At 45.8% G+C, this 27,262-nt stretch overlaps 1 protein-coding gene across 1 annotated transcript in view; it reads left to right on the forward strand.

Annotated features, from left to right (window-relative positions):
* Positions 1-27,262, forward strand: part of KDM3A (lysine demethylase 3A) — a 2,231,127-nt gene that overhangs the window by 418,950 nt on the left and 1,784,915 nt on the right. The window contains exon 4 of the mRNA XM_044063465.1: positions 1,586-1,688. Within this exon, the coding sequence (XP_043919400.1) occupies positions 1,586-1,688 (103 nt within the window). The remainder of the gene's footprint in view (positions 1-1,585; positions 1,689-27,262) is intronic.

The raw sequence follows: 27,262 nt of genomic DNA on the forward strand, positions 1-27,262 counted from the left end.
TATACCACAGGATATCAGTCCCCATTCAACCAGGGCTGCATCTACCTCTACAGCCTTTCTCAAGGCTTCCCTACCAGGGACATCCTAGAAGCTGCTACCTGGAGTCCTGTACATACTTACACCTAGTGTTATTTGCCAATTTCCTCTAAAGCTGGCTTTTCCACTGCAGTCTTGCAGGGCCTTATAGCTGGCCCTAATGCTATCTAAATTACTCCTCCCAACCATAGCTTTGGGAATCTACCCAAATGTAATGACTGCAGCAGTGAAACACGAAGAACATAGTGCAGTTGTGTACACAACATAAATGTAGATGTTCGAGTGTATTCACTGTTGCAGTCCTGGTTGCCCTCCCTCCAGCCCCCTGATTTCTTTTGGCTGTATCTCTTCTCTCCTTTACTATGCTTAAAATCTTTTTGGTTTATTTGCTTTTTTGTTGGAGATATAACCTTGTATATTTATAGGTTTGAATTGCTTCCCATTAGTGGGGCACCTAACATCTGGGGCAAGAAAAACTGATGTAATGGCGACTGCTGCATGTTTTATACCCCTGATGACCTGACGTCATGGAAGAGGAGGCAGCAACTGACGCAGGACCCAAGACTTTGGTAATCAGGCCGACTGAGGGCTGCTGCAAGCAGATGACCCAAATGTGATGACTGCAACAGTAAATACACTCTAACTTCTACATTTATGGTAAGTGTACACAACTGTACTCACAGCTTGCAGACAGCCATGGTTGCGTCTGCAGGTGGTGACCTATTGATGCAGAAGAAACTAGCCTCCATCCACCCCCAGTCAACACACTGATGCTGACAGCCTGGATAATATGATCCTTATCCCTCAGGGTCAGCAATTGGACAAGGGTGTCATACTGGTCTTGTAAAAGGTCCAAAAGCCCAGTACCAGGAAATTGTATATTTTTAAATGGAAAATATTTACAGTGTTTTAAAGGGCTAGTTACCCCTGCTAGCCTGGATGCCCTTGGTTTTAACCTGTTTGGTATTCCTCTCAAAAATCTATGGTTTTGCTGTCTCTGCCTCCTAATGATGCTGATTTGTGGTGTATACCATTTTCTTCTCTACTGCTGTTTGAGTAATGCCTTGAGGTTTAATAGAACATAGTTTTTTTTCTGCTTGCATAATTTAGATGCAGAAACTTGAGAGGCTGGTTTGCTTACACTGAAAAATGTTATCACATCTAGCACATCACTAACCCTACTTTACAAGGAATTTGCACTCTAGAGATGGCAATCCAGTATGCAACATGTTATGACTTTGGTTACTTAGTGGCTTTCACCGTAAAGGGAGAGAAGTGTATGATTGTTTATGAATGTTTTAAGGTCATTTGTAGAATCAAGCTGCATGTAAGGAGATTCATGTGGTATAATGTTGAGACTCATCATTTCACTTCAGTAACTTAGAATTATTTTTTTTTATATTAAAGTAAGCAAATTTGTAAGAAATATAATACCGTAGCATCTTGCTATACTCTGGTTAGTTTGACTCCATTCCACTGTGGGTGTTTCTTAAACTGCTTTGAACATAGTGTCAACTATTTTTATATCTTTATTTCTTCAAATTGACAGGATGTGGATAGTTTGAGACCTGCATTGAAAGCCAGTAAAGAGCTTTCAGAGGAGATTCAGAAGTGGCACAAGAACCAGTGGGCACAGAAAAACCTGTTGCAAGGTATGCCAGAGTTGAAAAAATGCAGAATGTTAAACTGTGTTTTCTAGGAGTGTTTCACTTTTTTCTAGTGATGGCCATACATTTTTTTGAGGGCTAGGTTTCCAGGCATCGTAAAATGAGATCTTCTTAACCCAGGTAAAGGTCTTTATTTTCCATTTTCAAGGAGGATTGTTGCAGTCGTATCCTTCACTTCTGAATTTGTACTTACCACTGGTATGTACGTTTTTGAAACTGACGAAGGCCTTCTAGTTTGAAGGTAGTGTAGCTAGCGCAGTGATATAGTGGCTCTCTTATTTTCTAGATCTGATGTTAATCTTCCCATTCATCCCTGATGGGTTCGGTTCCTAGCCCTCGGAACAGAGTTGGCCTAATACCAAGCTCCTCCAGCCAAAAACTCTTGAGCTAAGCTTCTACCTACAATGCCCTTCTCCCTGTTACCTCAGATTTCATTTGCCGCATAGCTGTAAAGCCACGTTTCAACCATGCTCTCAGCTAAGTGAACACTTTTTGATGTATTGTGTAAAATTGTCTATTTTCATGATTATGATTTATATTCACAACTCTCTATTTAGTTAGATTTAGACTTCACTCCTCCTACCCGATTGGTAATCTTTTAAGTACCATTGGTGGTACAGCCTTCTCTCTTTACTCTTGTGGTATCATAGGTTCATACTAGGCTATCTGCCCTAGGGCATTTATAAGCCTAGCCCAGAGTTTTGTGGCTTTCGCCACCCCTTTAGTTTGAAGGATAATGTGCCCATTATTTTGTTGTGCCTCTGTCAAGCAGTGACACTGAGGTTATCCCTGGGACACTGAGGTTATCCATCGCTGGTATTTCTTCTCTTTCCTTTTTCTGTCTAGTTGTGTATTTTTGAGACTCTTGATAGTGTGTATTTAGGTTTAGACAGAGAAAGCAGCATTTACATTTTTCTCTGAAACCTTGATGTGTTTTTCATAATGTTTGATAAGGGTTCATCGGGTTTCAAACGTAGTACTTTGTGTAACCGTAAACTTCCTTTTAGTGACTCTCACGATGATTGTGCATTACTTGGGGGTACTCCATCTTTCGGTGCAACCTCCCTGTGTGATTTGTCAAAGTTTGTCAACGCACTCTGAACGAGCGCAAGAATAAGTTAATACTGAAGTGCCTACTTAAGTCGCCCTTTTCCGAGGCTCTTTCTGCAACGGAGGTCTCAACCTCTCCTATTAAGGGTTAAAAAGGCCCCATTCACCTTCTGGTGACCAGGGTAAGTCTTTGAAACCTAAAATGCCAAAACTATCTTCGGAGCGTAAGTCTGCCTCGTCTGCTCCAGTTACTATGACTGTTATAATATTGGCGCCAGCTTTGGCTCCGATACTCTCTGGCACAGACTATAGGCCTCGCCTACTACGTCTGCACCAGGTGCCATTTTGGCACAGTACACATCTTTGATGCCTCTCTGCAATGACTATTGAACCTTCCGTATTTGCTCAGAGTGCCCCTTTGTCACCAAGCTCTTTTATGACCCCGACAAGAGCGGACTTGACCCCACTGCTTCCTGTCTCCAAACTTGAGGGACATCTATGCTGGTAAATTCCACACCACGGACCTGATACTCTCCATCCATAGACCTGTTTCTAGGCCAAGTGCATAGCCTTTTCCTAGATCGACCTGACTCCCCATCGGGAGTATCCACTAGATCCATCAGGAGCCTTTCAGAACTTGATTTGGTGCGTCTTGGGGATCTGCTTTTGACAGCCAGGGGAATACCCACTCCTTCCAGGACCCATTTTCCTGCAAGACTTTGGTTGATTTCTCCATGGACTCCCATCTTATTCTCCTTTGACCATTCAGGTTTCAAAGCCTTCTGCTCTGACGTCCCTTTTGGAACCCACCTTCGTCTTGGCACCTGTAGTGGACCTCACTGAGGCTCCGGGTCTGTCCCTTTGGTTCTCTGTTCCTGCTGAACCAGTCCTTCCTCAACCCCATGTTTGGGCTGCAGGCTCTTAGGTTTGTGGCACGTTTTTGAGTGTTTCTTCGGTTCCATCCTCTGTGTCGGGAGCTTTGTCTGCACCTATCCTGCTTGAGGCTCCATCCTCCAGAGCGGGTTTGACGGAGCAGGGTCTGACCCTGGTTCCAAGGTTGTCCTCTGTTCCAGGCTCCCATTTCTCTTTGGGCGGATCCCCTTTTCGTGCTATGGAGAGGCCATTTGCTTCTGAAAGCATTCCACCGACGTCAGACCCCTAGATTTCTCCCTGTGAGCTACAGCTGTCACAGGCCACCTCCCCAGGACATCCGACAGGGGAGCAAGAGAAACGCCCATTACAGGGTCCCCACTCTTCTGAGTCCTCAGAAGCCTCCACTGAGCCCCCATAGAAAAGATCATGCAAGAGGAAGCATGTAGACTCGCCTGAGGAGTCTCTAACAGAGGACACGGATTTCGATGTGTGAAGGGTCCCCACAGTCACCTCCTGATGTCTCCTTTGGAGACCTCCTTGAAATGTTGAAACAAGGGTTGACTGGAAGCCCACTAACCCTTCTAAGGAGTCCGTGTTTCTGCGGGCTTTCCGTGCCCTGCCATCTACCTCTTGGGTGACCTCACCTGCAGATGAGCTAGTTCAGCTCGTGATGCAGTGTGCCTGGAAGAACCCAGATTCTGTTGAGGCGATCCCTCTGACTCCCAACAAGATATTTTCTTCACCTGAGGAAAACCCACATTTGTCAGGAGGTTTACCAGTCGATGCTATGGTGGTGGCGGTGACCATGATAAAGGATCTAGCTGGAGTCCTACTGTCCACCTGCCCAACAGAGTCCCGGGTTGTGGAAAGATTGGGGAAACGAGTCTTTGCATCAGCGACCTTTACCATACAGTCCCTGAAGTACTTAGCACATTTCTTGAGGCTCAGAGACTTTATCTCTGAATTCTGTGGAACACTCGCAGGACAGGTGTCTGACGAGGTAAGAGATAGTTACCTTGCAGCTCGCAACCCTGATTCGATCTCCAACTCGTCCATGAGGTTGCTCTCACATGCAACTGAAGGGGGCGGTTAGAGCTGCGGGTTCAGGCATACTTGAGACGTCATGCCTGGATGCGCATTTGTGACCTCACAGATCCCTTCAAGTCTTTCTTAATGCTCCCATCGAAGCATCTTCCCTTTTTTCTCCAGGGTAAAGGACACTGGCCAGGTGTGAGGTGGATGTTAAGACCCTGTGTGCCATAGGTCTGCATTTTTCCAACCCTCAATGCTCCTTTTCCAGGAACGAGAGGAGTGGGAAAGAAGTAGCACAAGAAATCTGTGGGTTCTTTCCATGCCACGCATGATGGTACCCCCAGGGGCAGAGGGGGTAACAATTCTGGAAGATGCCCCTATTGAGGCAGAGGGTGTCCACGTAATCAAGGCCCCAGAGACTCCTTCTCTGAGCAACCTTAGCAGCACTCCTGAAGAACGGCCTGATTGCTTTCCTCTGGAAGCAGTCTGGGGTCATTTCTATCTGCCTCAAGCTGCCTGGCACTCAATTACCACCGATCATTGGGTGTAGAATATCATTACCAGAGGTTACACCATTCCCCTCATCACTTATCCAAAACTTCCAACAAAACTTCCTGACAGTCCATCCAGTCAAATGGAAGAAGCAGCTTCGGAAATTATAAAGCTGTATGAAAAAAAGTCCTCCAATTTATTTCCAGCAGACCAGTGCAAATCTGGCTTTTACTCAAGATTCGTTTTGGTGCCAAAAAAGACAGGGGACTGAAACCCCTTCTGGATCTCAGCAGTTTGAATAAGTCTGTTGCTCAAACCAAATTCCGGATGGTCACAGTTCAGTCCATTCTCCCTTTTCTAAGGGAGGGTGATTGGATGTGCTCAATAGAACCCCAGGATGTGTATTACCACATGAAAATGGACACGTGCTCCAGGAGTCTAGTTTGCTTCTGGCTAGAAGCCAATCATTACCAGATGTTCTTCGTGTTTCACTGTTGCAGTCGTCACATTTGGGTTATCCCTGCCAGGGTAGCCCTCAGTCGGCCCGAATACCAGAGGCTTAGTATTTCTGCGTCAGTTGCCGTCGCTCCAGGATTGATAGTGTTATAAATTAAGGCAGCTGATGCCAATACACAAGTCTTTCTTGCCGAGGAGCCTGAAGCATATGTCCTTCAAGAATGCAACTGCAGTCATAACATGTGGGTTGTCCTGCCTCAGGCAGCCCTCGGTCGGCTGGATTCCAAAGTCTGGGTCCGACGTCGGCTGATGTCACATTTCTCTCTGACGTCAGAGCGGCTGGAGTACATAAGCATCAGCCGACGCCATTTTCTTCAGTCTTTCTTGCCGCGCAGTGCCCGAAGTAGAAGCAGTTCGCAAGTGCCGGTCGGTCAGCTCCTGTATTCTACGATACCTAAGTCATCAAAAAAGCTAAGTACCCCATTGGGGACCTTTTCTTGCCTCAGCCGATGTCAGAAATTACTGAAAAAGTTAACAGTTGTCTTTTTTGTGGTAAACAAATACCTCATAAGGATTTCCACTCTTACTGCCTCCCTTGCCTGAGCCCAGACCACGAAGTCTCGGCCTGTGTAGCCTGTGCTCGCTTCAACAAGCGCACTCAGGCGCCGGGCGGAGTTCGCTGAAGATTTTTTCGGCGATAAATTTGCCTACACCATGCCGTCGGATCTTCCGACATCACAAACTCCCAAAAAGCAAAAAGACTGGGACCGACATCCTCGGCCCGCGTCTACCACCGACTCCACGCCAAAACCTACCGCGAGTGCTCCGGTTCCCTCTGAGACGGTCTCTCCACCGCTCCGAACCGAAGACACCGCTTTTACCGGTGACTCCGATTCCAGACATTACTCCGCCAGTTATAGACTTTCCTCCGGATACCGAAACCGAGGAAATGCCCGAGACCATTGCTGTAGACAAGGTCACTCCTGCACGTGGAGCTGCCAGGCCTCCTATGGCCATGTCTATTAAGGCCTACACTAGGGCTAAGGCAGCCAGCAAAACAAAGCATATTACTCCCAAATCCTTACCTCAGCCGACTCCGGAGACTCAAATTATGTCCATGGCTGCTGATTTAATTTCCATGATTAGAGGTTCACAGGCTCATCCTGAGAGAGCATCCCAGCCTCCTCCTGATAAAAGGCCCCGGGTTGAACCCTCTGACCCTACTCCTTCAGATGAAGACACTGAGGGCTCTGTCCACTCTGATAGCCAGGAAGAGCTCTTCCAGACATATGAGGACTCGGATGCAGAAGATTCCATCCCTTCGGCCTCCCCTCCTGAGGATATTTCTTTTGGAAGTTCTGCAAACCATGAGGGAACATTTCAAGTGGCAGGGTCAGGAATATTCTGATTCTAGGAAACGCCTTAGGACTTTCCTTAAGAAGCCTCAGTACAGGCCCCTAGCTATTCCTCCTGTACTTGATGTTCTGGATGATTTGTATTCTGACTCTAGTGCTACCCCTGATTCTCTTCCTCCTGCTCCAGCCAAGCCAGACAGGTATTACAGGGTCCCAGAAACTCATTCCCATTTATTCAGGGCCCATACTGCTGATTTGGAAACTATTTCACAGGGGCCTAAAGGAGTTTCAGCCTCCACCTCAAAAAATCCTTTGCCCTCCAACAGGGAAGCAAGGTCATTAGAGATGGGGCAAAAAGGTTTACACATCCACTCCCTTATCTATGAGAGCTTTAAATTGCCTTTTTCATATGTTACAATATCAGGATTATCTCTTAGAAGATTTACAAAAAACTTTAGCTTCTCCTGATCCTTTAGACAGGAAGACTTTGCAGGAAGCTGTACATAACACTCAGCAAGTAAGCAATCACTTCCTACAGTGTGGATATGATGCACTGGAAGCTTCATGTAGGGCAGCTATGACAGGGGCAGTGATTCGTAGACATGCTTGGTTAAAAGATCAACCTCTACCAGATCATGTAAAAGCAAAACTTCTGGATGCACCTTTGGAAAAGAACAAGCTTTTTGGTGCAAATGCTAAGGATGTGTTAAAGACCATTGAAGAAAAAGCAAAATCAGTTCAGACGGTGAAAGATTTCCTCCAGGTTCAACCCCCCAGATCAGTAGGAATTGGCCTTCAAAAAACTGGTCCTTTCCTAATCCAGAAAAGTTTCAAAGGGGTAAGAACAGACGTGGCCGAGGAAGAGGCCAATACAGAGGCCCTTACAGGGGACGACAATGGCAGCCAGGAAACCAAAGAAGTGACGCAGGGGTTTCACCTGCCCAACAACCACAAACTCTGACTTTCCTCTACTACTGCCTACCAGGGAACAACTAGAAGCTCCCTTGGGCGGGAAATTATCTCTGTTTGCAGAAAACTGGCACAGACCGACAAAGGACAAATGGATTTTGGACATTATAGACCGAGGGTACAGGTTTCATTTTCATACCTTACCAAGAAAACAAGGCATGCCAAACCTACCACAAAATCAAAGGGCAGAGGCTATCAAGCAAATCACTCTGCTGACTCGAATGAAAGCAATAGAAAGAGTTCCACAACAAGAACAGGGGTTTTACTCAAGACTGTTCCTTGTTCCAAGAAAAGAATCTCAATGGAGACTAATACTGGACTTGTCCGCATTAAACACCTTTCTCATAGTACCAAAGTTCAAAATGCTGACTCTACAGCAACTCCTTCCCATGCTGGGCAAGGAGTTGTGGCTGATTACTCTGGACCTCAAGGAGGCATACCTGCATGTCCCTATCAGACACAGCTGCAGAAGATACCTCAGATTTCTTGCAGGGCCAGAGCATTATCAATTCTCAGCATTGCCATTTGGCTTATCTACTGCGCCCAGAGTATTTACAAAATGCCTGGCTTCAGTAATTGCTCATTGCAGGCTCCAGGGAATACAAATTTACCCGTACCTGGGCGACTGCCTCATACAAGCGGACGACAAATTGATGTTGACAAAAAACCTGGATTATGTCATACGATTACTTCAAGCTCTGGGATACACAGTCAACTTCCAAAAGTCAAGACTGCAGCCATCCCAGCAAATCTTCTTAGGAGCCAAACTAGACACAGCCTCTCAGATGGCTTACCTGACAGAAGACAAGCAAGAGAAGTTAATTCATTACTTCAAAGGTTTAGCAAAACTCACCCAGATGACTGCAAGGAGATTCCTACAGGCCCTGGGTTACATGGCATCCTGCATTCTACTGGTTCCATTAGCAAAACTACACATGAGAAAGCTTCAATGGTACCTAAAAGCATTTGGTCTCAACACAGCAACAACTTGGAGACAATCATACCACTCATTCCATGCCTACAAAAGGAATTCCTATGGTGGGCCTCGGTGAGCCAGGAAAACACAGGTATGTCATTCAAAAAACCACAGATAACACGGACCATGACTACAGACGCCTCAGACCTTGGATGGGGCACATGGAAGGCAGGTGTATACAAGGACAATGGTCTCCAAAGGAAACACATCTGCATATAAACCAAAAGGAAATGCTGGCAGTAATGCATGCCATCGAGGCTTTTCAACACCAACTCCAGCAAGGCCATTTAATGATACGGACAGACACCACTGTGATGTGGTACATAAACAAGCAGGGGGGCACCCACTCTTACCCCCTTTGCAGACTGACAATGCAGCTTTGGGAGAAATCACTGAGCCTAAACATCCAGTTACAATCCCAGTTTGTTCCAGGAAAAGACAATGTGATGGCGGACAGCCTAAGCAGGAATTTCACAGATCCACACGAGTGGAGGTTACATCCGAAGGCCTTCAGACAACTCACTTCGACATGGGGCTAGCCAGAAGTGGACCTATTTGCCTCTCACCTCAACCATCTTCTACCAAAATTTTGCACAAGGACATACCATCCAAAAGCTTGGAAAATAGATGCCCTCTCATTCAACTGGAACTCCCTAACAATCTATGCATTCCCACCTCTGCCACTGATGACCTCAGTATTACTAAAGATCAAAGCAGAGAAGCCCAAGGGAGTCATAATAGCTCCGGATTGGCCAAGGCAACACTGGTACCCACTACTACGGAGCATATGTCACACCAGGAGGTGGGCCCTCCCTCAGTGGCCTCTACTTTTGACTCAACACAATTTCGAAACACTGCATCCAAACCTTCAGACACTGCAGCTAACAGCCTGGGAGATCCCATAAATAACTTCAGCTTATTTCTCTCCAAGGAAGTTCAGCGGATACTAACAGAGGCGCGAAGACCATCCACCAGAAAGGTTTACTTAGCAAAGTGGAAAAGATTCAGCAATTGGAATACCAGCAAGGGACATGATGCATCATTGCTGAACATCCCACTTATCTTGGAATATTTGGCAGATATGTTAAAGAACGGCCTCTCATATTCTTCCATAAAGATACATGCATCAGCTATTTCAGCTAGATACAACACTGATCCTCCTGTTCTCTCACCCCTTACTAAGACAATTCCTCCGGGGAATCAAGAACATTAAGCCACCAAGAAAGGCCCCAGTGCCAGCCTGGGACCTCAATTTTGTCTTTGAAAAACTGACTCTACCTCCTTTTGAGCAAGCAGCTTCAGTTGACTTGCAATTTCTCTCATGGAAGACGGCTTTCCTGTTGGCAATTACCTCAGCAAGAAGGGTTTCGGAGCTACAGGCCCTAATGGCAATACCACCCTTTATTATTTTCCACAGAGACAGGGTTTCATTAAGGACCAACCCTACTTTTATGCCAAAGGTGGTATCTAGGGTTTCTCTAAATCAAGCCATTCATCTGCCTGCTTTCTTCCCCAATCCTGAGAATAAGGGGGAAAGACTTTTGCATACCTTGGACATTCACAGACAACCGATACTACCTGGACAGAACCAAGGCCAGTAGGAAGTCTGAACAACTTTTGTAGCTTCCGCCACTGCAGTCCAAGGAAAAGCAATTTCAAAACAGACTATTTCTAAATGGATTGGACATTGCATCAGATTCTGTTATTCCTTTCATGGAAAGACTGTTCCAGCCAATGTCAGACCACATTCCACCAGAGCTACAGCCACCTCTACAGCATTTTTAAGAGGGGTGCCTACCAAGGACATTCTAGAAGCTGCTACATGGAGCTCCGTGCATACATTCTCCAAACACTACAATCTCCCTCTATATTCCAGATCCAGAGCAGGCTTTGCTTCGGCAGTCCTGCAGGGTTTGATTGCCACACCATCTCTTTCCTAGAGCATACCTCCTCCCCCAGCTAAGCTATGGTATTCTACCCGCATGTTATGACTGCAGTTGCATTCTTGAAGGACATAGTACAGTTTTGTACCTGCCATAAATGTAGATGTCCGATAGACATGCAACTGCAGTCGGATTTTCCCTCCCTCCATACCCCTCTATGCCTAGGGTCCACTCCTATCCCTGTTACTCTTAGCTGGGGATATCTGTTATGGTGTATTTGTTTTATTGCTCATTTATTTGTTTGGAATCCTGTATTTTGTCTTCCAATTTGATTACAGCCTTCCTTGGAGGGCATCTGGGGCAAGAAACACTGAAGAAAATGGCGTTGGCTGATGCTTATGTACTCCAGCCGCTCTGACGTCTGAGAGAAATGCGACATTAGCTGACGTCGTACCCAGACTTTGGAATCCGGCCGACCGAGGGCTGCCTGAGGCAGGACAACCCACATGTTATGACTGCAGTTGCATGTCTATCGGACATCTACATTTATGGTAGGTACAAAACTGTACTTTCGCATGAGTGCCGGTCAGCTTTTACCTGAGTTTTTCATTTCCGAAATTGAAGTTGAAGTCTTCTGAAGCTAGGTACTTCCTCGAGAATCTTTTTTTCTTGCTCTAACTGATGTCATGCCCTGTGGCCTAATGGATAAGGTATTGGCCTCCTAATCTAGGGATTGTGGGTTCTATTCCCATCTGGGGAAGAAGTGTACACCTCTGCTACTCTTGCTATTGGAGCACTAAAGTGTCAGTTCCATATGCGGAAATATCAGCAACATACCATGAAACTCCTCAAACAGAATCTTCCTTTCCTGCTTGTGCAGAATATAGAGTTACAAGAATTCATGCATTCTGCAAGTCAAGTAACGAAGCACCCCTTACAATGTGGTTTTGACTCCCTAGAAGCGTCTTGCAGGGCAGCAGTTGCTGGATGATGTTCATCGTGCATACAGCTGCAGTCATTACAGATGGGTTCTCCTGCCGTCAGGCGGGTCCTCGGTCGGCCGAATTCCAAAGTCCTGGTCCGGCGTCAGTTGTCGCCTTCTTCCCTGACGTAAGTGCGACAGGGGTATATAAGACATGGCCAATGCCATTTTCTTCAGTCTTTTTTGCCGCGCGGTGCCCAAAGCAGAAACAGTTCGCAAGTGCCAGTCGGCCAGCTCCTGAAATTACGAAAATTTGGAAACCGAAGTCTTCTTTAAAGCTAAGTACCCCGTTGGGGAAACTTTTCTTGCCTCAGACCGATGTCAGACAAAGTTAACAAATGTCCTTCAAGGATGCATCTGCAGTCTTTACAAATGGGTTGTCCAGTCATCAGGCAGCCCCCTTCGATCGGCCGGATTCCAAAGTCTGGGTCTGGCTTCGGCTGGTGTCGCACTTCACCCGACGTCATTGCGGCAGTTTTTCGGGTATAAAGGCATCAGCCGACGCCATTTTCCCCAGTCTTTCTTGCCGCGTGGCGCCCGAAGCAGAAGCTGTTCGCAAGTGCCGGTCTGTCAGATCCAGAGATTACTACTACCGAATACTTCTTCGAAGACTTCTATAAAGCTAAGTACCCCGTTGGGGACTCTTTCTTGCCTCAGCCGATGTCAGAGAAAGTTAATAACTGTTTATCTTGTGGGAAACAAATACCTCATAAAGATTTCCACTCCTATTGCATACATTGTTTAGGCCCAGACCACGACGTAGCAGCTTGTCTAGCCTGTTCTTTTAACCGATGGACGCTTAGACGTCGGTCGGACTTTGCTGAACAGATATTCGGCTCTGATTTTGCCTACATTATGCCGTCGGATCCTCCGACTACGCAAATTACTAAAAAACGCAAAGAAAAGGACTGACACTCGCGGTCCGCGGTTTCGGCCGAAACCGCGGTTAAGCAAGCCACGAGTCTCGGTTTCGGCCGAAACCGAGCAAGCGGTTCTTTCTTCAGCCGATAACTTACCTTCCACCGAGGCCTCTTCTAGCCTGGTAGAGACTGCCTCTGAAATCCAACCTTCTTTTGCGGTTTCACAGGATTTATCAGACACCATTCCCCTGGGTGTTTCAACCCCTGCACGTGGAGCTGCTAGGCCTCCTCCAGCTATGTCTATTAAGGCCTTTGCCAGGGCTAAAGCAGCCAAAACAACAAAACCTGTGCCTCCCAAGCCCCCTTCTCACAGGCCCAGCACCAGCTCCCACATGCTTTCTTTGGCTGAGGATCTCATATCTTTAATCCGTGGAGCCCAGCCTCATCCTGACAGGGCCTCTCTCCCTCCTCCAGAAAAGAGACCTAGAGCAGAGCCCCCTGAGCCAGTATCCGCAGATGATTCTTCTGATGACTCGGAACATACAGACCCTCCTGAGGCTTCTTATTCCCCTTATGAAGATTCTGATGCTGAGGAGTCCATCCCTTCAGCCTCTCCTCCTGAGGAATTTTCCTTTGGGGAAAACTTGCATGGTATGAGGGAACAATTTCAGTGGCAGGGCCAAGATTTCACAGACTCTAGAAAGAGGCTTAGGACCTTTCTACATTTGCCACAACATAGACCTTTAGCTATACCTCCAGTTTTTTCTGTTGATGATGCATTTAATGATGCTTGCACTGCTCCTGATTCTTTACCTCCGGCTCCTGTTAAGCCCGATAGGTACTACAGGGTCCCGGACACTCATCACCATTTCTATAAGGCTCCTGTTGCAGATCCAGAGACTATATCCCAGGGCCCTAAAGCTCTAGCAGCTACTTCTTCTAAAAACCCCCTCCCCTCTGAAAGGGAATCCAGGTCCTTAGAGAGATGGGGTAAAAAAGTTTACACCTCTGCTACTTTGTCAGCTAGAGCTTTGAACTGCCAATTTCATATGATTCAATATCAAGAGTTTATGCTTGACCAGTTGACTAAAGCTGTCCTCTGAAGAATCTTTAGATAAAAAGTATGTTCAGGAAATGGTACATAACATACAGCAGGTTAGTAACCATTCTTTAAAATGTGGCTATGATGCACTGGAGGCTTCCTTTAGATCAGCCATGACTGGCACAGTTATTAGGAGGCATGCATGGTTGAAAGAACAGGCATTACCAGACCATGTCAAATCAAAGCTTTTGGATGCACCTATGGACAAGGTCAATTTATTTGGTTCCCCTGCACAGCAGGTACTAAAGATGGAAGAGAAAGCAAAATCTGTGCAAACAGTGAAAGATTTCCTACAAGTTCAACCTCCAAGGTTTAGCAGGAACTGGCCCTCCAAGAACTGGTCCTTTCCGGAATCCTCTAAGCCACAAAGAGGCAGGAATAGGTGCACTAGAGGCAGAAACCAATCCAGGGGTGCCTACAGGGGTCGCCAATGGCATGGTAACCAACGAGGCACGGATACAGCCACCACCACTACAACAACTCAATCTCAGTGACTTGGCGGTGGTACCGCCTACCAGGGAACAACTACAAGCACCCTTGGGCGGAAAGCTAACATTATTTTCAAGAAACTGGCACTGCATTACAAGAGAAAAATGGATTTTGCAAACTATAGACCAAGGTTGCAGGTTCCATTTCCATACTCTACCAGGAAAGAGAGGAATGCCAAACCTACCACCTACTCAAGACAGAAGCTCTACAACAAATATCTCAATTATTAAAAATGAGAGCTGTGGAAAAGGTACAATCTATGGAACAGGGAAAGGGATTCTACTCAAGACTCTTCCTGGTACCAAGGAAAGAAAACAAATGGAGGCCTATTCTAGACCTGTCCGCCTTAAACACATTCCTCATTGTTCCCAAATTCAAAATGCTGACCCTACAGCAGCTTCTGTCTTGTCTTGCTGGGCAAGGAGTCTTGGCTGGTAACTCTAGATCTCAAGGAGGCATACCTGCACGTCCCCATAAGACCAATTTGCAGAAGATACCTCAGATTTCTTGCAGGATCAGAGCATTATCAATTCTCAGCATTGCCTTTTGGCTTATCTACTGCGCCCAGAGTGTTCACGAAATGCCTGGCATCAGTTATAGCTCATTGCAGACTTCAGGGGATTCAAATCTATCCCTACCTGGACGACTGCCTGATACAAGTGGACAACAAAAACAAACTAGCAGAAGACTTACAAAGAGTCATCTACCTGCTGCAAGCCCTGGGATATACAGTCAATACAGAAAAGTCAAGGCTGATTCCATCCCAAAGAATAACCTTTCTGGGTGCAGAACTGGACACATCAAAACAAATGGCATTCCTAACTGCAGAAAAGAAAGAACAACTTCCTCTCTACTTCTTGGCATTAACAAAGCAGAACCATCTGACTGCAAGAAAAGTGTTACAAGCTCTAGGCTTCATGGCATCCTGCATAATACTGGTCCCTCATGCCAGGCTGCATATGAGAAAGCTACAGTGGTACCTAAAGAATTTGTGGTCCCAGCACAAGCACAGCCTAGAAACCAAAATTCCAATGATCCCATGCCTGAAACAGGAGTTCCTATGGTGGGCTCAGGCCTGCCAGTCAAACACAGGATTGCCCTTCTGCAAAAGTCAACCGAGACAAACCATCACGACAGATGCCTCAAACCTCGGATGGGGGGGCACACATGCTGGGCAAGTGCATTCAAGGCCTATGGACTCAAGAACAGCTACATCTGCACATAAATCTAAAAGAAATGATGGCAGTGAAATTGGCAATCCAGGCATTCAGACCCCCTCTCCAAGAAGGCCAGTTGGTAAGAACAGACAACACCACAGTTATGTGGTACATCAACAAACAGGGAGGCACACACTCATACCCTCTATGCCGGCTGACACTCTACCTATGGGATGTGGCTCTGAGCTGCAACATTCAGTTACAGGCAATTTATGTACCAGGGAAGGAAAATTTTCTAGCAGACATATTAAGCAGAACTACAACAGATGCACACGAATGGATGCTGCATCCGGACATCTTCAAAACCATCACAAGAAAATGGGGATTACCACAAATAGACTTGTTTCCATCCCCATTCAATCACCAGTTGAAGAAATTCTGCACAAGGACTTACCACCCACTTGCTTGGAAGGTGGACTCCCTTTCTTTCAGTTGGAAAAGCCTGACAGCATATGCATTCCCACCACTTCCTTTGATGCACAAGGTGCTTCTGAAGATCAAAGAGGAACGTCCGAGGATCATTCTGATAGCTCCAAACTGGCCAAGACAGCATTGGTACCCACTTCTGAGGAGCATGTCCAGGGAACAAATATGGACGCTGCCCCTGATTCCTTTACTGCTAACACAGAACTACAGCATCCTGCATCCAAGTCTAAAAACTCTGCAGTTAACTGCCTGGAACATTACATAACAGCAATTAACCCGAATTTATCCCAAAGGGTTAAAGACATAATACTGGAGGCTCGTAGACCTTCCACAAGAAAGAATTATGCAGCAAAATGGAAAAGATATCTCATTTGGGGTACTGCAAAGGGGCAAGATGTGACACTGGTGAACATAGCCAACATCCTGGAGTACTTGGCAGAGCTCTACCATACAGGCCTGTCCTATTCTTCCATCAAGATACATGCATCAGCTATTTCAGCAGAATACAACTTGGATCCTCCTGTCTTCTCGCATCCTCTGCTCAGACAGTTTCTGAGAGGAATTAAAAATGTAAAAACTCCCAGGAAACCTCCATTGCCAACATGGGACTTGAATTTTGTACTGGAAAAGCTGACTCTTCCGCCTTTCGAACCAGCAGCAACAGCAGAATTACAATACTTATCCTGGAAAACTGCCTTCCTGCTAGCAATAATTTCAGCAAGAAGGGTTTCTGGACTGCAGGCTTTAATGGCAGTGCAACCCTTCCTGATCTTCCATCAAGACAGTGTCCATGAGAACAAATCCTACATTTATGCCTAAGGTGGTATCCAGAGTTTCTTTAAATCAGGCTATCCACCTCCCTACATTCTTCCCCAACCCACAGAACAGGGGAGAAAGGCTCTTACATACCTTGGATGTACACATACAATTATGCTACTATCTGGACAGAACAAAAAACAATAGAAAGACTGACCAGCTTCTGGTAGCATATGCAACAGGGAAGGAAGGGAAACCAATTTCTAAACAGACAATCTCCAAATGGATAGGAAATTGCATCAGATTTTGTTACTCCTACCATGGGAAGAAAACTCCAGAGAACATCAGGCCTCACTCCACAAGGGCTACAGCCACTACCACAGCTTTCTTACGAGGAGTGGCTACCAAGGACATTATAGAGGCTGCTACTTGGACCTCCGTGCATACATTTGCCAAGCATTATAACTTACCTCTATACTCTAGATCCCGTGCTGGTTTTGCCACTGCTGTTTTGCAAGGGATCCTAACTAAACCATAATCTTTTCTCTTTACCTCCTCCCCTAGTTTAGCTATGGTATTCTACCCATTTGTAAAGACTGCAGATGCATCCTTGAAGGACATAGTACAGTTTTGTACCTACCATAAATGTAGATGTCCGAGAGGAATGCATCTGCAGTCAGGATTACCCACCCTCCTTCCCCTCTGAGGAACTCCTAGGGTATTTACCAATCTTCAGCTAGCTTGGGGGGGGGGATCTATTATGGTGTATTTGTTTGTATATATGTACATACATGCTTATTTTGTGTGTTTGCTCTTTACTATTTGGAAACTTTGCCATTTATCCAAATTTAGCCTTCCAAGAGGGCACCTGGCATCTGGGGCAAGAAACACTGAGGAAAATGGCGTCGGCTGATGCCTTTATACCCGAAAAACTGCCGCAATGACGGGTGAAGTGCGACACCAGCCGAAGCCAGACCCAGACTTTGGAATCCGGCCGACCGAAGGGCTGCCTGACGACAGGACAACGCATTTGTAAAGACTGCAGATGCATTCCTCTCGGACATCTACATTTATGGTAGGTACAAAACTGTACTTTGTATTTCTTGTGGGAAGCAAATACCGCATAAGGATTTCCATTACCTCTGTATTCCTTGTTTAGGCCCAGACCACTATGTCTCGGGCTGTCGCTTTTGTGCTACCTTTAATTAAACGCACTTTTAAGCGTCGGGCGGAGTTCGCCCAGCACTTTTTTGGTAAAGCTTTTAACTACAAAATGTCGTCGGAGAGTCAGACTACCATTTTGTCCAAAAAAACGCAAGGACAAAGACCGACACGCGAGGCCCGCGGTTTCCACCGACACCATGCCAAAACCGGCTACACGTGGTCCGGTTCTCATTGAGGCACCTATGCAGCCCCTGACTACCGACGACACTTCTCTGGCGGTGTCCTCTGTAACCGAGACCACAGGTTCCTCGGCCCACACCCTGACTACAGCTACTGAAACCACTGTGAGTGTTGAGCCTCTTAATGTGGACAGGTCTGCTTCCACCCATGGTGTCGTCAGACCTTCCTTTTCCATCAAGGCCTTTAAGCCTAAATCAGCCATGCACTCCCAGAGGCCTGTTGCACAGGGCCCATCTCCAGGCCCCATGCCATGCAGATGCTCAAAATGGCTGAGGATTTAATTACTCTTATCAGGGGGTTCCCAGTCCCCACCGGACAAGAGACCCAGAGTGGAGGAAGAATCTCCCTCTTCTGACCAGGGCTCCATTATCTCAGAACATTCTGATGAAGAGGAGCATTCCTACTCCCCTTTTGAAGATTCTGATGCAGAACAGTCCATTCCTTCTGTATCCCCCCCAGAGGATTTCTCATTTGGGGAAACCTTGCATACCTTGAGGGAACACTTCCATTGGGAAGGCCAGGACTTTTCAGATTCAAAGAAAAGGCTTAGGGAATTTCTTTTGCTACCTCAGCACAGACCTCTGGCGATACCTCCTGTCTTGGACATACTTGATGTTTATTTGGAGGCTTGCCTTAATCCGGATTCCCTGCCTCCAGCCCCAGTCAAGCCTGATGGGTACTACAGAGTTCCTAACTCACACCAATTTTTTTTTACAAAAGCCATAATGCTGACCCAGAAACCATCTCTCAGGGCCCCAAGGGAATGAAGGCCTCTACTGCTAAGAATCCATTAAATCCATTACCTTCCGAAAGAGTCTAGATCCTTAGAAAGGTGGGGAAAAAAGGTATATACCTCTGCCACTCTAGCCATGAGGGCCTTAAATTGTCAGTTCCATATGCTTAAATATCAGCAGTTTCTGTTATCACAATTAATGAATAAAATGTCACAACCTGAACAACCAGATCTGAAGGAGTTGCAGGATATATGATGCATCGTGCAGAGCAAGTGGGTAAGCACACCTTACAATGTGGTTATGATGCTCTAGAGGCCTCAAGTAGAGCTGCAGTTACAGGATCAGTCATTTGTAGACATGCCTGGCTTAGGGAACAAAACCCTGCCTGATCATGCCAAAACTAAATTACTAGATGCTCCTTTACAAAAGGATGTATTATTTGGTACTAATGCTGAGGAAATACTAAGGAAAATGGAAGAAAAAGCTAAATCTATGCAAACTGTTACGGCTTTTCTACAGGTACAACCACCACGTTTTAGTAGAAATTGACCTTCAAAAAACTGGTCCTTTCCAGCCACGGACAAGCCCCAAAGAGGTAGATACAGACGCGCAAGGGGCAGAGGACAATCTCAAGGATCATATAGAGGCAGACAATGGCAACCTCCAGCATCAAGAGGTGGCGAAGACAGTGCACAGCAATACAGAAAACAAACCCAATGACTTTCCCCTTTGCATGCCAAACAAGGCTCAAGTGGCAGCACCCTTGGGAGGAAAGCTGGCATTATTTTCAAAAAATTGGCATATTGTCACAAACGACAAATGGATCCTGGACATTATAAACAGAGGCTACAGATTTCATTTTCGCACTCTTCCAAAAATGAGAGGCATGCCGAACCTGCCACACAATCAAAGGGCAGAGGCTCAAATACAAATTTCAAAGCTCATGGACATGTAAGCTATTCAAGAGGTACCTACTCACGAACAAGGTTAAGGTTTTTATTCCAGACTATTCCTAGTACCAAAGAAGGGAACCGATTGGAGACGCATTTTGGACTTATCCATCCTAAACACATTTCTATTCATACCAAAATTCAAGATGCTCACCTTACAGCAGCTTCTTCCCATGCTGGGCAAGGGGTCTTGGCTGGTAACATTGGACCTCAAGGAGGCATACCTGCATGTCCCAATCAGACAAAGCTGCAGAAGATACCTCAGATTTCTTGCAGGTTCAATCCACTATAAATTCTCTGCATTGCTTTTTGGCGTATCTACTGCGCCCAGAGTATTCACGAAATGCCTGGCATCAGTTATTGCCTACTGCAGACTTCAAGGGATACAAATATACCCTTATTTGGACGACTGCTTGATCCAAGTGGATAGCAAACTCATACTTCTGGAGCATCTTTCTTATGTAAGTTATTGAATTCTGTGGGATACACAGTCAACAAAGAGAAATCCAGGCTAACACCATCTCAGAAAATAATTTTCCCGGGTGCCAACTTGGACACAAACACCCAGATGGCCTATCTTATGCCAGAAAAACAGGGGCAACTAACTCAGTACTTCAAGATACTCGCAAATTGTACCAGGCTAACTGCAAGGAAAATCCTGCAGGCTCTGGGATTCATGGCATCTTGCATTCTTCTAATCCCATGTGCAAAGTTGCATATGAGGAAACTTCAGTGGTACCTAAAAAACCTATGGTCTCAATACAGCCACAGTTTGGAAACGATAATACCAATAATCCCATGTTTGCAAAAGGAATTTCTATGGTGGGCTCAAGCATGCCAAATAAATGCAGGTCTACCATTCTGCAAACCTCAAGCAAATCGTCATCACAACAGACGCCTCAGACTACGCCTGGGCTGCACACATGACAGACAGGTGCTTTCAGGGCAAATGGTCCCAAAAGGAAAAGCACCTTCACATCAATCAAAAGGAAATGCTAGCAGTGATAAATACAATTACAGCTTTCAAGTACCTCCTGCATCCAGGGCAATTGAGAACAGACAACACCACAGTAATGTGGTACATAAACAAACGAACACATTCGTACCCCCTGTGCAGGCTGGCCATGTCACTTTGGAACAGGGCTCTGGAATGGCAAATCGAGCTTCAAGCACAGTACATGCCAGGTATGGAAAACACGCTGGCAGACAATCTAAGCAGAATTATGACAGACCCTCACGAATGGAAGTTGCATCCTCAAGTGTTTACAAAGATAATCAAAGCATGAGGAAGGCCAGACATAGATCTCTTTGCCTCCCACAAAAATCACCAATTGACAAAATTCTGCTCAAGGACATTTCATCCAAAGGCCTGGAGAGTGGACGCCTTTTCTTTCAGTTGGGCAGCACGGACAGTTTACGCCTTCCCACCTTTGCCTCTGCTGCCCAAGGTGCTCTTGAAAGCAAGAGCAGACAGACCGAAGATGATACTGATCGCTCCAGACTGGCCAAGACAACACTGGTACCCACTCCTGAGGAGCCTAACACATTCTCCTCCCTGGACCCTACCTCTAATGCCTCTTCTTCTGACTCAGCACAGCTACAAAACTCTTCAGTCAGCTGAAAACTCAATCTGGCTGCATGGAAAATTCCTTAACACCACAACAGACCCTACTCTCCAAGTAGGTACAGGATGTCATTTTGGATGCCCGAAGGCTGTCTACTAGAAAAGCTTACTCCGCAAAATGGAAGCGGTTTTGCGCTTGGAATGAGAAAAAGGACCAGGATCCTAGAAAACTGAATTTGCCTCAGATATTACAGTATCTAACTGAGCTGCTAAATAGTGGACTTTCATTCTCCTCCATCAAAATCCATGCCTCAGCCATTTCTGCAGAATACAACACTGATCCACTCTTATTCTCTCACCCACTCTTAAGACAGTTCCTCAGAGGGGTTAAGAATATAAGACCTCCAAGGAAACAACCAATCCCAGCCTGGGATCTTAATTACATTCTAGAAAAATTAACATTGCCTCCTTTTGAACCAGCTGCCTCAACAGATTTGCAGTATTTGTCCTGGAAAATAGCTTTCCTTCTGGCTATTACCTCAGCTCGTAGGGTCTCAGAATTACAAGCCCTCATGGCTGTGCAGCCCTTTCTCATCTTCCATCAGGACAGGGTCTCCCTACGAACCAACCCGTCATTTATGCCTAAGGTAGTATTCAGGGTAGCTTTAAATCAGGCCATACACTTACCTACCTTTTACCCCAATCCTCAAAACAAAGGGCTAGGGCTGCTACATTCCTTGGACATCCATATACTGCTGCGTTACTATTTGGACAGAAGAAAGCTGTTCAGGAAATCAGAAAAACTCTGTGTCCTATGCTGTAGGAGCTCAAGGGAAGCCAATTTCCAAACAGACTATTTCAAAATGGATAGGCCACTGCATACGTTTTTGTTACTCCTTTCATGGTAGATCTGTGCCTGCAGGCATCAGATCCCACTCCACAAGGGCCACAGCTATCTCTGCAGCCTTCCTCAGAGGAGTTCCTACCAAAGATATTTTGGAGGCAGCCACTTGGAGTTCAGTGCATACCTTCACTAAACACTACCACCTACCTTTATACTCCAAAACAAAAGCAGGCTTTGCCACTGCTGTGTTGCAGGGCATTCTGGCTCCTCCTAATTCCACCTAGTGCCTACCACCCTGTGCGTAGCTTTGGGATTCTACCCATCTGTAATGACTGCAGCTGTATGCACGATGAACATAGTACAGTTTTGTACCTACCATAACTGTAGATGTTCGAGTGCTAATACAGCTGCAGTCCAGGTTTCCCTCCCTCCTTCCCCTCTTGGTACAGGCCTAGTGGCTAAACTCCTCCTCATACAACCTGTTGGGTTATCCTTCTATGGTGTATTTGCTTGCAACTACTGAATTTTGATTATATTGCATTGCATGACTATACATAGATATATAAATTATGTATTGCCTTCCTTCTGGGGGCACCTGACATCTGGGGCAAGAAAGACTGAAGAAAATGGCGTCGGCTGTGTCTTATATACTCCTGTCGCACTGACGTCAGGGAAGAAGGCGACAGCAACCAATGCCGGACCTAGACTTTGGAATTCGGCCGACCGAGGACCCGCCTGACTGCAGGAGAACCCATCTGTAATGACTGTAGCTCTATTAACACTCTAACATCTACATTTATGGTAGGTACAAAACTGTACTTTGTGTACCTACCATAAATGTAGATGTTAGTGTATTCACTCTTGCAGTCCAGGTTACCCACCACCCCCCTTTTCCTTGCTAGGTCCTATCTGCACTTCTCTATCCTATGCAACCTATTTGGTGTATTTGCTTGTAGATGAAGGAAATTTTATTTTTGTGCTTGCATTTTTATTGGCATATTTTTCAGCCTACCATTTTGACATCTGGGGCAAGAGAACTGAAGAAAAAATGGCTTCTGCTTCTTCTTTTATACTCCTGGCGCACTGACGTCAAGGAAGAGGCGACAGCAACCGACACCGGACCTAGACTTTGGAATTCTGGCCGACTGAGGGTAACCTGCCAGCAAGATAACCCAAGAGTAATGACTGCAACAGTGAATACACTCTAACATCTACATTTATGGTAGGTACACAACTGTACTTTACTCATTGAGGTGCTCTTGCAGCCCCTGATACCCGCTATTTCTGATTCGCAGGCCTCTACTGAGACCCATTCGGAGTCCGGTATGCCGTGAGATGCTTCACATATGATGGAACCCGTGGATGTCTCTACTTTGGATGGGTCCGGTGCCACTGAGCAGGCACTGGCTTCTGAGGGTGTTTTCAGGCCTACAGACTTGCATATTATACAGACTCCAGCTTCAGTGCTAAGGCCTAAATGTCGATCTATGTCTAAAAAAGACGCCGCCCAGGCCACATTTTCAGGCCCCTATGCCTAAAAAAACAAATGGTCAAAATGACTGAAGATTTAATTACTGTAATAAGGGGTAGTCAAACCCCCCCCCCCTTCCTCCAAGAGGCCTAGGATTGAATTTGACTATGAATCTTCTGAACAGGACTCTGTTTCTTCTGACTCTTCTAATGATCTGGATTTGTCCATACCTACTTATGAGGACTCTGATGCAGAGGATTCCATTCCCTCTGCTTCTCCGCCTGAGGATTTCTCTTTTGTGGAAACTTTACATACTTTAAGGGAGCGTTTCCACTGGGAAAGTCAGGATTTCTCTGAATCCAAAAAGAGGCTTAGGGATTTCCTCCTCCTAAAGCATAATATCTCCTGTACTAAATTGTTTTGTTTTCGGAATCCATTATGGTCCCTGATTCCTTGCCTCCAGCCCCTAGCAAACCAGATAGGTACTGCAGGGTTCCGGAGTCCCACAAATTCCTTTTCAAAAATCCTGTTGCTGACCCTGAAACTATTTCTCAGGGGCCCAAGGGCATTTAAGGCTTCTACTGCTAAAAATCCTACACCTTCTGATAGGGACTCCAGGGCGCTGAATAGATGGGGTTAAAAGGTTTATACTTCTGCAATCTTAGCAATCAGGACTTTAAACTGTCAATTTCATATGCTAAAATATCAACAGCATATCATGGGACTGCTTAAACAGAAAATTGTTGATTTCTTACTGTGGAGAGTAAGAATTTGCAGGATTTATTCCATTCAGCCGAACAAGAAGTTGGCAAACCTACTTTGCAATGTGGTTTTGATTCTTTAGAGGCCTCTTGTAGGGCTACTCTTACTGGGTCTGTGCTTAGAAGGCATGCTCGGCTTAAGGAGCAGTCTGTCTGATGTTAAAGCAAAACTTTTAGATGCCTCCTTTATAGCAGGCTTGCTTATTTGGTAAGGCTGAAGAAGTTCTAAAAAAGATGGAAGATGAAGCTAAATCTATGCAAACTGGAAAGATTTTTTACAAGTGCAACCTCCTAGATTTAGTAGGCATTGGCCTACTAAGAATTGGTCCTTTCCAGCTCCATCCAGAGCCACTACGGCCAAACCCAGACATTCCAAAACCACCAGATTTAAGTCCCAAGGGACTTTCAGAACTAAACAATGGGGTGCTTCATTTCCAAATCTGGCAACAAGGCTCCACCCTGTGGTAAACAGTCTCAATGACTTCCCTTTGAAGTTACCAAGCACGTACCTCTTAGCCACCCCTTTGGGGGGCAAACTGGCTCTTCATTTAAGAAACTTGCAACTTATAAGCCAGGACAAATGAGTTTTAAAGAGTGTCCCAAGGATACAGATTTCATTTCTACATGCTGCCAAGTCCAAACGGCTGGCCAGACCTGCCCCCAAATCAGTGAGCAGAGGCTCAGAAACAAGTACATTCCCTCCTAAACATGGGGGCTATTCAATTAGTACCAGAAGAGGTAAAGGGACAAGGTTTTCTATTCCAGACTTTTCCTGGTACTCCAAAACAAATCATGGCATCCAATTCTGGCCCTCTCTACTCTAAACACCTTTCTGGACATTCCAAAATGCAAGATGCTGACTTTTCACCACTTACTACCTATGCTAAGTAAGGATGCCTGGTTTGCAACTCTCGACTTGAGGCTTATCTGCATATCCCAATCAGGGAATCTTGCAGAATATTCCTATGCTTCAAAGCAGGCTGCATGCATTATCAGTTCTCTGCACTGCCCTTTGGCTTGTCTACTGCGCCCAGGGTATTCACAAAGTGCCTGGCTTCAGTAATTGCATTTTGCAGGCAAATAAATATTCAAATATATCCATACCTGGACGATTGTCTAATTCAGGCAGAAAACCAGGCCATTCTTCTAAAACATCTGGTGTTTGTATAAAGAGTGCTAACATGTCTAGGGTACACCATAAACGAAAAGAAGTTGCAACTGGTACCCTCTCAAAAAAAATTGCATTCCTGGGTGCGAGCATGAATACAACTGCCCAGATGGATTTCCTTATGCCAGAAAAGCAAATTCATTTGGTGACTTACTTCAAACAGGTGGCCACAAAAACCCTGCAATCTAGAAGGCAAATACTGTAAGCCATGGGGTTCATGGCCTCCTGCATTCTTCTAGTTCCATATGCAAGACTGCATATGAGAACCTCAGTGGTACCTAAAAAGTTTATGGAGTCAACATTGTCACATCCTGTTAACAGTGATTTCTATCTTACCTTGCCTGTGCCTAGAGTTCCTATGGTGGGCAGAGGCCTGACACCAAAACAAGGGACTGCCATTTACACCACTCCCTGCCACCCATACCCTAACTACAGATGCATCAGACTATGCATGGGGGGCTCGTTTGGCAGGGAAGTGCATTCAGGGCAAATGGAGCCCAAATTAAATGCACCTTCATATCAATCAAAAAGAAATGCTAGCTGTACAGAATGCACTGACAGCTTTCAAGGACGACCTTCATCCAGAACGGTTACTGATCAAGACACGGACAACACCACGGTTATGTGGTACATAAACAAGCAGGGGGTACAAATTCCTACACCCTCTGCAAGACTAGACATGGCATTGTGGAAGACTGCCTTGAGCTACCAAGTACAACTACGAGCTCAATTCCTGCCAGGAAAGCTGAATTTTCTGGCAGACGAACTAAGCAGAAATCTCATGGACCCACACAAATGGAAACTGGAACCACGGATTTTCAACATGTTGACACGCAGTTGGGAGAGCCCAGACACAGATCTTTTTGCTTCACCCCAGAACTACCAGTTGGACAAATTTTGCACAAGAACTCATCACAAAAGAGCCTGGAACGTGGATGCTCTGTCCTTCATCTGGAAAAACCTATCAGTCCATGCCTTTCCCCCCTCTGCCTCTGCTCTCCAAAGCTCTACTAAAAGTCGAACAGGAAAAACCAAGGATGATTTTGATTGCTCTAGACTGGCATCGCCAACACTGGTACCCACTCCTGCGCAATGTTACACATTTCACCATGGCACCTGCCTCAGACACCTTCCTTACTGTCTCAGCAGGAGAACCAAGTTCTGCACCCTCAGCTACAAACATTGAATCTTGCAGCTCGACTAATCACTTAAATTCCCCCTTTGTAGCCCTCAGCAAACCTGTGATGGATGTCATTTTGGAGGCGAGAAGACATAGTACTAGAAAATCTTATGCTGACCAATGGAAACAATTCTGTGCCTGGAATCATTCTCAAGGTACGAGCACAGCTGTGCCCAATTTACCTCAGATTTTGCAATACTTAACTGAGATGCTTCACAAGGGCCTGTCTTTTCTTCGATAAAAATCCATGCCTCAGTCATTTCAGCTCATTACAACACAGAACCCCCCCTTCTCTTAACCGCTGCTAAAGCAGCATCTGAGGGGCCAAAAACTTGAGAACACCCAGAAGTGCCTCAACCCCTGCCTGGGACCTTCACTTTGTATTGGAGAAACTCACTCTGCCTTCCTTCGAGCCAGCTGCTGACGCACGCTTAAAACTGAATTCCTGGAAAACTGCTTTCCTTTTAGCAATTACTTCAGCTAGAGGGCTATCTGAATTACAGGCCCTTATGGCAGTGGAGCCTTTCATCATCTTTCATGCGGACAGGGTGTCCCGCAGAACCAA

Source organism: Protopterus annectens, chromosome 2.part1 (assembly GCF_019279795.1).
Source record: "Protopterus annectens isolate FY-2018-M chromosome 2.part1, PAN1.0, whole genome shotgun sequence".
NCBI classification, from domain to species: Eukaryota; Metazoa; Chordata; order Ceratodontiformes; family Protopteridae; genus Protopterus; species Protopterus annectens.